The sequence below is a fragment of the Chinchilla lanigera genome, unplaced genomic scaffold (genome assembly GCF_000276665.1).
Source record: "Chinchilla lanigera isolate Chin_1 unplaced genomic scaffold, ChiLan1.0 scaffold00050, whole genome shotgun sequence".
Classification (NCBI taxonomy): Eukaryota; Metazoa; Chordata; class Mammalia; order Rodentia; family Chinchillidae; genus Chinchilla; species Chinchilla lanigera.
Genome location: NW_004955451.1, coordinates 13,567,377 through 13,583,027, shown reverse-complemented (window position 1 = coordinate 13,583,027; position 15,651 = coordinate 13,567,377). Strand labels below are relative to the sequence as shown.

Below are 15,651 nucleotides of genomic sequence, written 5' to 3'. Positions count from 1 at the left end.
AGGTTTGACAAATGCTTCCCTTGTTTTGTTTTTTTGGTACCAGGAATTGAACACAGGACCTTGCATTTGCCAGGCAGGCACTGTGCCGCTGACTATATCCTCGGCCATAACAAATGCTTCCCTTAGCTGTAAACCAGGAGGACCTTGAGCAATACCTGGGGAGATCCCCTGGAAGCCATTCTTCCCATGACAGTACAGGCTGCGGTGGAGGAGTACGTGGAGGTCCAAAGAGGTCTGCACTAAAATTCCTGCTGCCTGTGCTGACGGTTGGGGAGAGGACATTAACTGGTTGTGGGGTCCCAGTGAGATGGGAGGCTGGAGAGAAAAAGCTACAAAAAAATGGCTTTTGCCCCAGATGGCTCACTTAAGATGTTAGTAAGAATTGCCTCCTCAGTATTCTATAGCCGTGACGAGCAGGAGGCCAAGAAGAGAAAACAAAGAGACTGAGAAAAACCACCTGCTTTTGCTGCAGCACTAAGAGAAACAGACCCTAAGTGTGATTCTTGGGGCCCCAAGAAGAACTTGACAACTGCATTCATCTGCTACTAATATTAAAAGCCAGGTCACTTCAAGAGGAACTGCCCTAAGAGGCCCCCTGGGCCATGCCCTGAATGCACAGGAGACCACTGGAGAGCGGTCTACCCTCTGAAGCAGAGGCCCCAGAGCTCAGACACACCCTACCAGTTGGTCCAACAGGAATGAGGGGGCCCAGGGCATACTCTGCCTTCTCCCTCTGGCCAGACTGTCACCTCCATGGAGGAGCCCTGGGTAATCATGACTATGGAGGAACAGAAAACAGCCTGTTCCTAAACACAGGTGCAAGTCTCTCGGTCCTTCTTTTCAATCCTGGCCTTCCTTCCAGCCGTCACACCTCAGTGACAGGAGTCACTGGTGAGGAGGTAATACACTATTTTTCACAACCCTTAGGCTGTAACTACTTGTTAGATCCTCCTTGCATATCTCTGTCTTCCTGAGAAACCACTTTGAAGATACCACCATGTATTATAGCAGCCATTGATATTTTCCTAGTAATCTGTCCATACCTCTGTAATGTGTGTATTGTTTCTATGCTATTTCGTAAATGGATGCATGTTTATTATTATGTGTTTCCTACAACAACCATTGAGAATAGTTAATGATTATTCAATTAGTCACTCATGTATAGCTCTATTTATTTTCTTTAGAAGCCACTTTGAAGATACCAAAGTATAGTACAACAACTATTGATAATCTCCTACCTCTTTTGTCTGTAACTCACTATTATTTGTCTATTTGTTTTCCTGAGAAACTATCTTGTAGATAACAGTATGTAAAACAATAACCATTGATAATTTCCTACCACTTTGTCTGTAATTTGGTAAGCCCCCCTATTACTATGTCATCCTTCTTCTACTCTTTAAAATAAAAAAATTTTAAAAATTAAAATTAAAATTAAAAAAAAATTAAAAAAAAAAAAACAAACAAAAAACAAACGCTTCCCTTGGAAATGCTCTGTTTTGCATTTTGGTTTTGTCTATTTAATTTTAGGTTTTAGGAGCTGCAGGAAAATAAGCAGCTCCCCTACCCCCCAAGTTATAAAACTCATTCTTGGGTCTGTGGACTCAAGCTCCTTCCTCTAAGTCCGGCACAAGAAACTATGGCCAAAACTACCCTGACCTACAGAGCTACTTCCTGTTTCTCCAGAGTCGGTCCACAGAACAGGAGCTGAGCAGGGGAAGGTGCCCAGTGCCACAGAGAGCATGGCAGAGGCTCTTCTCTGAGAGGCAGAGCCGTGCAAGGCAGGACACACCGGAGACTGCGAGGATGGGAGGGCACGCCCCGGAATGACCCCACATCCTCAAAGCTTTGCTTCTGGCACTTTATTCAGGGGTCCTGACGGAAGATGGACTTCCAGCCCTGCTACCCAAGACCACCAGAAATTTCTGGCCCAAGTCAAATCAGAATGGCCCAGTACAAAGTCAATCCAGACAACTGTGCTCAACAAGATGGCTTCTCAACATGACCGGGACATGAGACACCACAGACGAAGCAGTGCCGCCAGGACAGCAGGTGTCTCGAGTGCTGACCTCACAGACTCGCAACATTCTGGTGACTGCTCCTGAGACTTACAAACCTGACGGACAGGAGAGGGAACTGTCACCACCCACTGCAGCACTAGCAAAGAGACTCAGAACAGAACCATCACAGGATCTCTGAAAGCTAAGTTTAATTTTGTTTTTGTTTTTGTTTTTGTTTGGTACTGGGAATGTAACTCAGGGCCTTGCGCTTGCCAGGCAGGTGCTTGTGCTACTGAGCTATCTCCCTGGCCCGAAGTTTAATTTTGGGCCAGATATGGTGGCACATGCCTGTAATCCCAGCAATTAGGAGGCTGAGACCAGAGGATTGTTGCAAGTTTGAGGACAGCCCGGGCTACAAAGGCCAGCCTGAATTGCATAGCGAGACCCTGTCTCAAAAAGACAAAAAAAGAAATTTCTTTTGAATGAAGCTCAGGAGAGCTGTACGGGTCCTGCACCCAAAAGCCTCTCGAAGGTTCTGTTCCCCCTACCAGGAGATAAGATGCTGGGAGACCTGGATGCAGCCCTGCCCCGCCCCCGCCCCCGCTCTTCCTCCCCAGTGAGTCTGAGACTTCCCATCCTAGTTCCATTCCTCTAAATCCTTCCCAGGAAGAGGTAGGGAAGGGCAAAGAGGAGAAGCCTCTCACGGCCCGGGCCCTCACCTCGGTAGTGCTCCATTCTGGTGTGGTGGGTGATGCCCTGGGACCGGAAACTGAGGCTCAGGATGTACCGAGGGTCCGAGCTGTCTCGCACCAGGAAGGAACCATCCGGCTTCCCTTTCAGCTTCATCTCTGCGTCTTCCCAATTCATCGGCCCCCAATACCACCCGCACTGTCAAAGACGGGAAACAGCCAAGTAGTTAACCAAGCAGAGGTGTCAAGGTTTTTGGCACAGCCCGTTGTACCCAAGGAGACCCCACCCCATTTTTCACAACATCGGGATAGGTGACAGCCACTTCTAGGGTCTCCACCATCAGCAGTGCACACCACGCTCAATGCACTCTCAGTCCCTCAATGTAAAGAAGACTAATTCTATAATTCTCCTAAAGGCCCTACGAAGAAAAGAGGAGGGAGCTGCAGGAACTATCAAAACCGGCATTCCTCCACTGTGTGCATTTTCCCCCTAAATTCCATCTCATTACATCTCGGGCGGAAAAGTCACTGCGAACACAGAGGTCAGGAAACCGCTAAGAACAATCCCCAGGGCCTGGCGCAGCCCCCACGGGTACTGTGGTGGTGGGGACAGCACCCACCTTCTCCAGCTCGCGGAGGCTGGCTGCAAAGCTGCTTGAGTCGGGCCGGTAGAGGGGACACTGCAGGTGCTGCGGAGGCTGGCTGTGCAGGGACTCGGCGGCTCGGAGAGGAGCAATCCGGGGAAACGCATCTGCAGAGCGAGACGGCAGGGTCACCGCTGGCCCTTGCCGCTCCCACCCCCAAGCACACCCGTCCCCCAAGACAGATGCTAACTGAAGAGGGGTGAGGCATTAGAAGCTAAGCTGAGAGGTGGAAGCCAAAGCCGTGGGGAGGAGCTGGATGGGCTGGAAGGAAGCTGTGCGGCCGTGTGCGCTGTGACGTAAAAGCCGTGTGCGCTGTGAGGATGGCGGGCTCCACCCCAGGGCGCGGCTGCTCACTAACCTGACTAAGGTGACTACTGCGGGCCTTCACCAGCCTAGAGCGACGCCAACTTCTCTCACCTCGAAGTGCAGTGCTGGTAAGGCAGCCTTGGAAATAGTGGCTCGCTTACTTGCCCGGGAAGAGTAAGGACTTTGCCAAGCAAGTAGAAAGAATGCTGCTTCACTCACTTTATTCCTTGGGTGCCGCAGGCTGGCAAAGCAGGCACGGGCTGCTTAAATGCTCGGTGTGCACTTACAAGGCTGCAGTGAATACTAACAGCTTAGAAAAGCACAGAACTCTGAACCCAACAACACTGCAAACCTCCTCACTACTCTGGCAGGAAGGCAATTTCTTAAGCAAGGTCTAATTCAGAGATTGGTAGTCCAGTCTCAGCGGCCAGGAGATGAAAAATTCAAGGGTCTTTTATTCCTGAGAAAAATCAAATTCCCCTCCATAAGAAAACGGGTTAGAAAAAAACAGTTCTCAGCCTCCTTTCCAAGGCGATCTGGTCCAGCCAAAGAGAAAGAGAGGTAAGCGCTCTCAGGACTGTGACCTCACAATGGACTTCTCCCAGCCCTCCACTCTCCGGGTCTTGCCTCTAAGCTACGCTAACCTGGGGCATGGGGCGGAGGAGGCGGAGGAAGGGGGAAAGACTGCAGGGAAGACCCCATCGGAGCCACAAGGACAGATGTAGGCAGCGTCCCACTGATATCATCTAGAAGAGAGAACAAAAGCAAATGTTCAGAAAAGGAGCACAGAATGAGTGGGGCGGAGGCAGAGGGGGAAGGGGCATCCCGTCAGACTGCCCTTTGGGGCACAGCGGCCTGCCCTGCACTGTTCTCACCCAGAGGCAAGTCAGTCATCTAACATGGCCTGGCTTAGAAAGCAGGAGTGAGGGCACCCCAGGCAGCTCAGGGCAACAGACCCAGGGCAAGGGAAATGGAAAGCTAATTAACAAATGGAAGTTAGTGCTGCAGCATGCAGGTGAGAGCCCCCTTCGACTGCTTGGGACAGGAAAGAACCAGTCACCACTGGAAACCCAAGGCCTGCCTGGCTCCTGGCAAAGAGCGAGCACCCCGGCGGGCCGGCAGAGGGCAGAGGGGAGGAGGCAGTACCTAGGAGGCTGAGGCTTCTTCTCGGAGGAGGAGGGGGAGTTGGAGGGTGTGGGGAGCTCAGCCCCCGCTGAGAAATGTCCACGTCCACAAGCGACACTGTTTCACCTGAGGGAGGCATAAGCAAGCGTGTCACCAAAGCCCCTTGTCCAAGAGCAAAGGGAAGCAGAGGGCAAGCAACGGAGGCCATGGCTTTCGCAAAGCCCAGAACCCAGTGCTCCTGGGGCCAGAGTCCCCCTGAGCACAGTCAGTTTAAACTTCGGCCACTCCTTCACCCTGGTAAGGGTAAGGGGGTTCTTCTGGGAGAAAAAGCTGGGACCAACTAATGCTGGTTCTGCCGCTGACTTACTTGAAGAAGGCCTACAACCCTGAACCTGACGGGTTTTCTTTATTGAATGGAACCCACACTATGTCTTTATCGACTTGCACACCAATTTCTGCCTTAGGAAGCAAGGCAGGTGGCTTGTTAGGCCAAAGGGACAGGGAAAAATCAAGTGCCAGAAAAATGTAAAGAACTGCAGGAAAGCTAAATGCAAACACAGATTTCAGCATTAGCTTAGCCAATTATCTCTAACTAAAGTTTCCAGAGTATTCACCTAAAAGAGAATCTACCATTTAAGATGTCAATTAGCAGGACATGGTGGCATCTGTAATTCCAGCCCAAGGAGGCTAAAGTAGGAGAATCACAAGTTCAACGATGGGCGTGGTGGCGCACGCCTGTAATCCCAGCACTCGGGAGGCTGAGGCAGGAATATCATTGTGAGCTGGAGACCAGCCTGGGCTACAAACTGAGCTCAAGGCCAGCCTGAAGTGCATAGCGAGACCCTGTCTCAAAAAGACCAAAAAAATAAAAAAAATAAAATTTCACGGCCAGCTTGAGCAATGTACCAAGACCCTTTCTCAAAAATAAAATGAAGGCCGGGCGTGGTGGCACACACCTGCAATCCCAGCACTCGGGAGGCTGAGGCAAGAGATCCTTGTGAGTTCAAGACCAGCCTGGTCTACAAAGTGAGCTCAAGGCCAGCCTGAGCTGCATAGTGAGACCTTGTCTCAAAAAGACAATCAATCAATCAATCAATAAAATAAAGTAAAATAAAATAAAATAAAAAGGGCTCAGTGGCAGAGTGCTTGCTGGACATGCACAAGGCCCTAGGTTCAGACCCCCGTCCTACAAAAAAATTTTAAAAGGAAGTTAGTTCCTCATAGCTGAGGCTTCCAAGTCTGAAAGCGTATTTACAACCCTAAAGACTAAGACTTCACAGAGAGCCACAGTTTGGGGGCTCAGAGGCAGCTTTGCAACAGGAACTCATAGAGGTAGCACATGGCTTCTCTTCCTTCCAGTGTGTCACACAGTTCCAACCCTTGCCTGTCCCCTACCCTATCAGCTCCCTCCCCACTTAAGTCTCCAAAGGATGAAGGGTATTTATTACCACCTTGATGGCTTGGAATATGTTCATTTTGGCAGGTCAGAGCCCAGGGTTTCTCTACTTTAGCCCTTAGAGTGTTATTTCCAATACCTTCTTCTTACCCAGGGTTGAACTGGCCCCTCAGTTAATATTTAATGCTTCCCAGTTAAACAAACAAACAAACAATGAGGCAACCAGTATCTCTACAGAGCCAGGAGCTAAGTTTACAGAACCTCAAGTTTTTTGCGAAGGTCTTGAACACTAACGAAAATGGGAGAGCTGGGGGACCTCAGTGAAAGAGCACTGGGTAACATGGTCACGGCTACAGGTTTGGGCCCCAGTTCTGCAAAAAAAGACATGCAGAAAGCTCTAGAAGTCATGAGTAAAGCAACCGGAAGTAGAGTCACCAACTGAGAACCTCTCTTCCCAAGCAGTGTCCCGGGCCCAGCCAACCTGCTGGGGTGACACTAACAGGTCTGAGAGGTCTTGGCTGTAGGGGCAGAACTTAAATAAAAGTTCTCCGCCCCCTGGCTTAACATTTTCCTGGAAAGCTCCATTCCCAAATCGTAATTCTTTCAATCAATCACTTTTTTGAGGAACACAATACCTAAAGAAGTTTGACAGTGATATTTTTAGGAGGGTTTTTTTGGAGGGTGAGTTTGAGACAGGGCCTCACTATGTAAGCCCAGGCTGGCCTCGAACTCACAGTGTTCCTCCTGCCTCAGTCTCCTGAGTGCTGGGATTGATCACAGGCGTGCACCATCAAGCCTGGTGACAGTGGGGTTTTTAAAAAAGGCTTCTCACTCACAACCAGGACAGCACTCAGTTTCTGAGACTTGGGGCAGTATGGAAAAGACCCCCTTTCCTATGATTTATTCAGTCAGGAGCTTCACATTCCACCAAGGGAAACTCTCCCTCTATGAGAAAGTTCCCCATAAAACAAGCAGGGTTGGTGCTGGTGATATAGCTCAGTGGTACAAGCGCCTGCCTGGCAAGTGCAAGGTCCTGAGTCTGACTCTCCAAAAAAAAAAAAAAAAAAGCAAGGCTGGGAGTGCAGTTCAATGGCAGAGCACTTGCCCAGCACATGTCAGACCCCGTGGGGTTCAATCCTCAGTACTACTACTGAAAAACAAGCAGCTACCCATTACCCAGAGGGCATTTAATAGCTTTCCTCCGTTATAAACTGCGTTCCCTGCTGCAAGAGGAAAGGCTTAAATTAGATACCACGAAGAGCCCTAACAGCTGCAACAACCGCTAGCCCCTAAAACGGGTAATCCCCTTTGCCCAAAGTCTTTAAAAATAGACCCGATATACATGGATCACTTTCATTAGATAATCTATGACCTCCCTTGGAAGCAGGGACAGGAATTATATGACTTCACGAGTCTTTCATGCATATGAGACTATAAGTTTGTAATTCCTACTTTTAATTCATATGCGATAACCCTGAACTAAACACTCGTAAGTGCCAGGGCTGCCCAATTACCAACAAGCGGCCCTCAGCTCCCCAGCTAGAGCATCTCAAGTCACGAATATCATTCCACACCCTAGAAAGTGTCTTACCCCAACCCAGAGGGCTGCAATGAAGGTAATGACTGCAGGCAGGCCTGGAGACCCCTGTAAGTCTCCAGAGAATGAATGAGGGGCACTCTGTTAACAGGCCGATGGCCTGGAATACATCTGCTCTGGCGGGTCTGACACACAGTCAGAGCCCAGGATTTCTCTACCTGAGCCCTCATAGTGTTCTTTCCTATACCTTTTTCTTGCCCAGGGCTGCAGAGCCCACCAGCTAATATTTTAACCCTTCCCAATTAAGAAAATGAGGCTACCAGTATCTCTAAAAGGCCTGACAGGTCTTAGAACAGTTCTGCTTTCAGACACCAGACAACAGAAAAAGCTACCCTTACCTGTGAACAGGGGGCTGAAGGAGACCGGAGAAAAGGCACTTTGAGTTCTTGTCAACCTGGGTTTCCTGGGGGTAAGAACACAGAGAATGAAAGGGAGAAAGGAACGCCTGCATTTCAGTCACTACCATACTCAAATGCAGGTGCTCTGAGAACACAGCAAACCCCAGGAACCGTCAGCAACTCAGCAACGCTCTTGTAACAAAGCCTAAAATTTAAAGAATGCAATAATGAAGGCAATTCCTCAAATGGGTTTGGCTACCAAGTTACCAACCCACAAAATAAGGCATCCCTTAGGAGCTCTCCAAACCCAATAGTTACCAGAGTACAACACCCTGAGTGATAACTAGTCCATTGCAAGAGGAAGTAAGTCAGATGCAAAGTTGATTTTCATTTGGGAGCAAAAAAAAAAAGGTTCTAGACCCCAACAGGCACTGCTGACATGGGCAGCTTTCCCTCTGGGGCTACCCTTGGAGCAGGATGCCGGAGGGAGCCAGGAACACACTCAGGCCTAGGGCCAGGGTGCGCCACCATCTGCGTCCAGAGACCTGATTTCTGCACAACTGTTCTGAGGTGTGGGCCTAGACCACGACTAACAGGTGGCTACCTCCAGGTGGGGGCTCCGTATGACCCCTCCCAGAAGCCATTCCAGAGACCAACTGAAAATCCAGATATCCAGTCTCACGCGTGTGTGTGTGTGTGTGTGTGCGCGCGCGCGCGCGCACGCGTATGCATGTGCATGTGCACACATGTGCCTGGTGCTGGAAATGGAGCCCAGGGCCACATACACGCTAGGTGAGCACTCTACCACTCCCATCCAGCCACATCCCCTCCCCGGGCCCAGGCCTCCTTTTGATTACACACTCAAGGGAACTTAATCTATACCAATTTCAACTGGCTTGACAGCAAGAAATGAAAGAAATCCAAAAACCTCCAATATAGGCTTTCTGAAACGTGCCAGACTCCAGGAGTGCACCTTAAGATGACGGAACTAGCTACGAGGGAGTCACGATGAAGTGACGCAAGGGGGTTACCTGCTGAGCCAGACTGAAGTTCTGACGACTAAAGTTTGTCAAAATTAGCAGAACTAGACATTTAAAAGAGACACATTTTGTTTCTATTTATTTATTTATTTACTTATTTATTTTGTCTTTTTGAGACAGGGTCTCGCTATGCAGTTCAGGCTGGCCTCAAACTCACAACGATCCTCCTGCCTCAGCCTCCCAAGTGCTGGGATTATAGGCATGTGCATCACCATGCCCAGCCAGAGACAGAAATTTTGTAACAAATAAATTATATCTTAGTAAACCAGACTTTACAAAAAAAAAAAAAAATCCCTCCTCAGAACTGACCAGCTGGGCAGGAGACATAGCTCAGCAGCCTGGCAAGCACAAGGTCCTGAGTTCAATTCCTGGTGTCAAAAAAAAAAAAAGAATTGACTAGCTGACTCTAGGCATTATGGCTACAACACTACAGTACCTGACTCCACACATTATAGCTGGCTCACCTAAAAATATTCTCACCTCAGGTCCTAAACAAAACTTAAACTTTTTTTAATCATCAACTGTACCAATAGTGGAGAGCAAAAGCAAAAAAAAAAAAAAAAAAAATCCCAAAATCCTACTTTACAATTATAAAATTGTATCTATTTTATAATTATATTTGTAAATTCATAATTATATTTAGATTTTACAATTGTAAAGTCCTATGTACAAGTGACTCCAAAAGATGCTTATCCACTTATGTTTTGACACAGGTGTCTGAGCTTCTCAGAACTCAAAGACAATTCTAAATTCACGCACAAAGCCCGCGCTGGGACAGGGCTGGCCTGTGGGGGCTCCCACCTCACACTCCGCTGCAGCCTCCTCTAGGCCGGACCCGAGGCTCTGAGAGCAACACGCACTGTGCGCAGCCACACCAGCCCCTGGGTGGATCAAAGGGGCTGTGATGGCTGCCGCTCTAGCGCCAACAATCCCGAGGGCTAGAACGGAAGCGAATTCCACTGGACATGAGTGTGAAGGCTGCTCGGGAGCTGCCGAGCTGACTTGCATCTGACAACTCGCAGGTACAACACAAACTCAGCGAGCAGAAACCCATGCACTGGCCTTTCGGAAGGTTCACATCTCAGCCACTTGGCTGTCTGCCTCTTTTCAAAGGAAGCTGCACTGCTGTGCCATCTGCCCATGTGGGGACGCAGCTCTGGTGCCAAGCCTGAGGAACGGCAGTGCCCACATGCACGCGCCTTGCAGGAGCTTTCTCACTGCGGCTCGTCTTCTCCCCCGCCCCTGGCATTTTGAAGAAGAAAACCAGTCTCTAGGATCTAGAAAAAGACAAAACATCTGAGGCTAAACCCAGGCAGAACCATGTGTGAGCACCAAGATGGATTTTCCTGGCAAACAAGAGTGCCTTGTGGCTGAATGCGAAGCAAAAAAGGTCTAAGAGGCTGAAAGACTGATAATAAAAAATGTGTGGCTCCTTCTCTTCAGGGAGATGCAGCCTAACTAACAACCTAAAGCAGTGTCTGCCTCAAGGGCCCGAGAGCATCCTGACAGCTGTCATTCATAACAGACCAACCTAGAGCACGACTATGACCACAAAGCAGGGGAGTGATTAACACAAAACTGAGGATGCGGTTACCCCCTGGAAGGGCAGAATGTAATCCGGAAGCAACACTCAGGCCTTCCTCGTACTGATAACACTCCACACATCTGCTGAGGGGGCAGGTAGCATCACTGCTTAGGTCCGGCCCCTTTGGCACAGAGAGAACATCTGGAATGATAAAACACCCACTCTAAGCTGACCTGCTGCTTTTTGGAGAGCTCCATGAATGACATGGCTCCAGTATAGATTTTAAATGACTCCTCTAGACCACAATGCCATGTGTTTATTCTTCCCCAGATCACCTTGACAAGCACTGGGGTGCAACCTGAAACCATTGTAACCCTGGCAGTGGGCCCCCTGGACTAGGAGCAGACTTTCAAGTGCTAGGGTGAGTGGGCAGGATTTGGTGGGCTACGCCCCACCCCGGTGACGGAATACAACGGGCAGGAGGCTCAGGCGAAGCGCTTCTCTGAGGCCTCAGCTCTGTCACTGCCTATGCCGTAGGTGAAGACACTGCAAATTACTATGCGTACTGCACAGACTTGGGATTTGGTAAAAGGAGCTATAAGCGCTAGGCTACACAGGACAGCCATGCACAGATACAAGCACTGGCCAGTTCTCAAATTCCTAAAACCTAAAGCATAAGCAATGAAAAAGCAACGCCCTGCTGCTCTTGTCAGACGCCTTAAGGCTTACACGTATACTCTTCCCTAAAGTTACTTCCAAACTAGGGTGCCCAAATTCGAGGTTTTGCTGCCCCCGTGTGCCTCTGGCCCTACTAAAGCGCACAGTGCCAAGCCAGGCAGCCTGTGCCATTTCCAGCATGTCACAGCCAGTGCCTGTTCATGTGCTGCAGGCATGAAAACCATGTGCTCGTTTCTAGTTCCAATACACAGACATCTGTGCAGCAAGGTCAGACCCAACTCCATAACACACCAGCCCAGAGCCGACGGGGGCACTTCCAGGGGAGGCCAGCAGGCACAGGCCAAGCCTCAAGCCCGAGGAATGTGGGAAGGGAAATGCACAAGGCTCAAGTGGACAGACAGACTGCTAGAGCCAGGGAGCCCGTTCGGAGAGAGTTGCCAAGCACAGCCACTTTGTGGAAAAATAGTGAAAAAGATCAACAGAGTGTGGACCCCCAAATCCAAACATATTCCTCACCACAACACGAAACCATTTCGTTCTCAGCACGTCATGCTCTGACAGAAAGACGCCTCTAGCTCCGAAGACCCCCAAATTAGTGAAAAACCTTTCTCCAGTCTGTCAGGTCTGTCCACAACAGCAGAGCCCACACAGACGCCAAGGCAGCCTGCCTCCATCCCAAACTCCATCTCTTTTTCCCCAAGCAGAAAACCACCTCAGAGCCGCTCTCCATTTCTGTACCTCACAGCTATGAAGACTGCCGGGAAAGCCTCCACGATTAGTAAAAACAAACCTGTTTTTGTTGTGTTTTCTGTGCCTGAGACAGGGTCTCACCATGTAGCTCAGGCTGGCCTTGAATTTACTATGTAGCCCAGGCTGGCCTCGAACTCCTGGCGACCCTGCTACCGCAGCCTCCTCGGTGCTGGGATCACAGGTGTGCGCCACCACACCTGGCTATAAAAACAAACCTTGAAAAATGAACAAGGTGCTGCATTCCCAACTCTGTGTTCCGTGATGATTCAAGAAGGGCGGATCAAATGCTATCTCCCCTCAAATCCAAAGAAGACAATTAGCTCAACATATGTGAAACAGCCCAGGAAATTCCACCGGTTTTCCTGAAATAGCAAAGTTCTATATTACACAGAGGCCCACGGGCATCAAGCCCAGCTCTCTGAATTCTGACATATGTGTGGTACAAGGCCTAGCCCAATTCCCAGAACAGAAACTTGATTAGCTGGCAGGCCTACGTCTTACTTTAGCTAAAAAGCATTCTTTAAGTTAAACCCTAGTGCCTGTAGACTCAGTACATCTAGGCATGTCCACTCAGCAGACTCAAAGCATCTGAAAAGAAGTCAAGTTTTGTTTAGTTTTAAAATATGGAAACTGCTGAGCCTTATAAAATGATGACGGGATGTACTTTCTTGTCGGTAGCTGTGGGAAAGATAGATGGGAAAAGTAGATGTTGAACAGGAGCAAAGAGAAGTATGCCTAGAGGTTCCTATAAATGCCCCGAATTACACAGCAGAGGCCCATAATTAATCCTAACCAACAAGGAGGAGGAAGGCATATACCCTTCGGCAAAAGACTGAAATTTCTCACTGTTTACAGGTCCTACCCATCAAGACAAGAGAACAGCGAAAAATCCCAACTCATCCCTCCTCCCACCAGTGCGGACTTGCTTCGGAGGTGCACAGCAGTCACAGCCATGCTGGCCAGACTCAGCCCGTGCCTCACAGCTGTGCGGCTGCCAGTGAGACTGGCACACAGTGAGCTGTGGGAAAGCTAGCAAGCAGCACCAGATCCGGAGCACAGAAAAAATGTACCAGTGCAGTAGTGCAGCTTCTCTTCCAAAAAGCACAAAATATTCTACTGAAGATCTCCCTTGTCTTCATCCTAGTCCTGCAAGGACAGGAACGAGATAGGCATCACGCTCCCATTTCACAGATGCAAGGAACGGAAGCATGAAGACGACCAATCGGCCTCCATTTCACAGCTGACACTGAGTCCTACATGCAACCTAGGCTTTCCCAGCCGCCACCAACACGCTGCCCCCCAACAGCATCGCACCACACGCTCAGGCACCAACACCTCGCTCTTCTCCAACTCATCAGAAAAAAGCCTGGAACCAAAAAATGTCATTCTCCAGGCCCCTAAACTAAGCTCCCCTGCAGAACTTCGGCCCGATTCGCTCTGCAGCAGGAAGCTGTATTGTGCTTAGTGTGAAGGCTGTGACAGAGCAGCCAATGACCATTAAATTCTGCTTCCAAAGGCAAAAAGCCATGGAACGTAATATGCCTTTTCCTCTTCCGAATCTATTAGACAGAGCAGCTAATTTCACGCCACACCTCATGTCTGGCAGTCTCTGGAAGCTTAGACCAAGTCCTGGTCAATATGGAACAAAGGCAGGAGAAACCCTAAGAAAATTACCAATCTATCCTGTGTCATTACCCACAGCGTCAATCCTGCCCCCCACCCCCATCCAAGGAGAATCTCATGATTGCTAAGTGGAGCATCGAATGCAGAGCCAACCACAATAAAAGCTGCTTCAGCAGCCACACACTTTTCAAGACCTGAGCTCCCAGCATGAGTTCATCCGGAGGCAATGGAGAAACGTGGGCCTACCTGAAAGGCAACACGCTGATTTCCTTAGGGAGTTTGGGTCTGACCCATTCCCCAAAATAAACCCACAGCACAGCAGCTCAGAAAGGGGAACAAAGCCAAACCCCGCTCACTTTTTTCTCCTGGAGCCCCAAAGCTCCCTTTCAAAGGAAATTCCATGCAATGAGTGCTTCCCGGTCCAGAATGAACTGGACACCTTTTTAAAAATTCAAATTCTTGGACCCCAGGCAAACAGAGCTTTTCTATGCCCCCACCAGTGACTCTGGCACACAGCAAGGTTATCAACATACACGGTCTACCTGTTCTGGAGACTGGCGCCCGGCGCCGCCTCGCTCTGTGGCTTAGTAGGTCTCAAGCATCTATCACACAAGCCCCGCCATGACCAGTGCCAGTCTTCCTAAGACCCATTTGGAACATAATCCACCCTGGCAGTCAGAACAAGGGAAGTCTCATTTCACTGACACAGAAGTTGACAGCTTTCTATTACCACACTCGGTAATGCAGACCTAACCCCGAGTGTCAAATAACAGAAATGCAGGGAAAAACTCAATGTCTAAGCTTGGAATTTTCATTAATTGGCCTAGAATTCACAGTCCTCACTCAGACTTCCTGCACGGGCCTGAGAGCAAAGCTATTTTCTATTCAGACAGTGTGTGTGTCTAAGGAAACCACCAGCAAAGCCCAAAACTGAACGGACACCCAGTGGGCTGGCAGGTGTTCCCGGTCTGTTGTGATCCACCGGAGTGGAAGGGCTGGGGTGCAGGGACACAGCATAATGAGAAGGCATCACCGTGATAATAAGCAAGGTGATAGGGCCACCAGTTTTTTGGCCCCAAGGCCAAATATTCCAGCAAACTCCTTGCAGGGCTAATAACGGTGGAGAGACACCTTGGAAAAACTAGAACCAAGGCGGGGGCGGCTACGGGTGGGGGTGTGGGAAGCATCTCCCAGCAAGGGAGACGCTAACCAGCTGAGAAGTGTCACCCAATGTGAACTAAGAGCAAAAGCTGTTTCGACAATTAGCTCTGGTATAATTCGAGATGTCCCCCACCTTTTAGCCCCGTCTCTGCCTCCTTCTTAAGACCCTGTCTTAAAAACTGCCAGGATCGTGTTAGCAGTCAAGAAAAAAACGGGGAGGGGGGGGCGGGTAAGGAAAAAAGGCAGGCAAGTTTGTCGCCAGCCCCACGCCGGTCTCACCTCCCCGCGTCCACCTCCCGACCGGCAGGGCATCCCACGTCGGTGAGGTTCGCGGCGGAGGCGGCCAGCTCTCCCGAAGGCCTCTTGCCGGTCCCGTCCCCGCCGCCCGAGCCGCCGTTGCAGCTCTTCGTGCGGAAGAGGCGACTGAGGCGGATCTTGAAGGAGCCCTTCCGAGAGGGGCCTGCGAGGGGCCGGAGGGGCCCGGCAGGCGGCGGCGGCGGTGGCGGCAGCTGCTGCTCGGCTCGGCTCGGCCGGCCCGAAGGGACCAAGTCCTGCAGCGGGAAGGGCGCGGGGGGCACATCGGGCCCCGGGGGCTGCAGCACCAGCCGGCCGCCCCCTCCTCCTCCGCGGCCCGGGCTGCTGAGCTCTTCTTCCGAGCAGCTGTTGGTCTCTAGGCTCTCGGCCTCCGACTCCAAGCCCTCCAGGACCAGCAGCGCGTCGCTCGTCTCGGTGGGGTCCTCCCCGGCCTGCGGGGCGGCGGCCGGCGGCGGGGGCTGCGGAGC

General features: G+C 50.3%; 1 protein-coding gene across 1 annotated transcript in view; it reads right to left on the bottom strand.

The window, feature by feature from the left end:
* The window catches only part of Socs7 (suppressor of cytokine signaling 7), a gene marked incomplete at its 5' end in the record, with an annotated part of 28,309 nt that extends 12,658 nt beyond the window's left edge, over nt 1-15,651 (bottom strand). Inside the window, 6 exon segments of the mRNA XM_013519430.1 lie at nt 2,717-2,885; nt 3,307-3,437; nt 4,281-4,382; nt 4,783-4,887; nt 8,093-8,157; nt 15,149-15,651. Coding sequence (XP_013374884.1) covers nt 2,717-2,885; nt 3,307-3,437; nt 4,281-4,382; nt 4,783-4,887; nt 8,093-8,157; nt 15,149-15,651 — 1,075 coding nt within the window.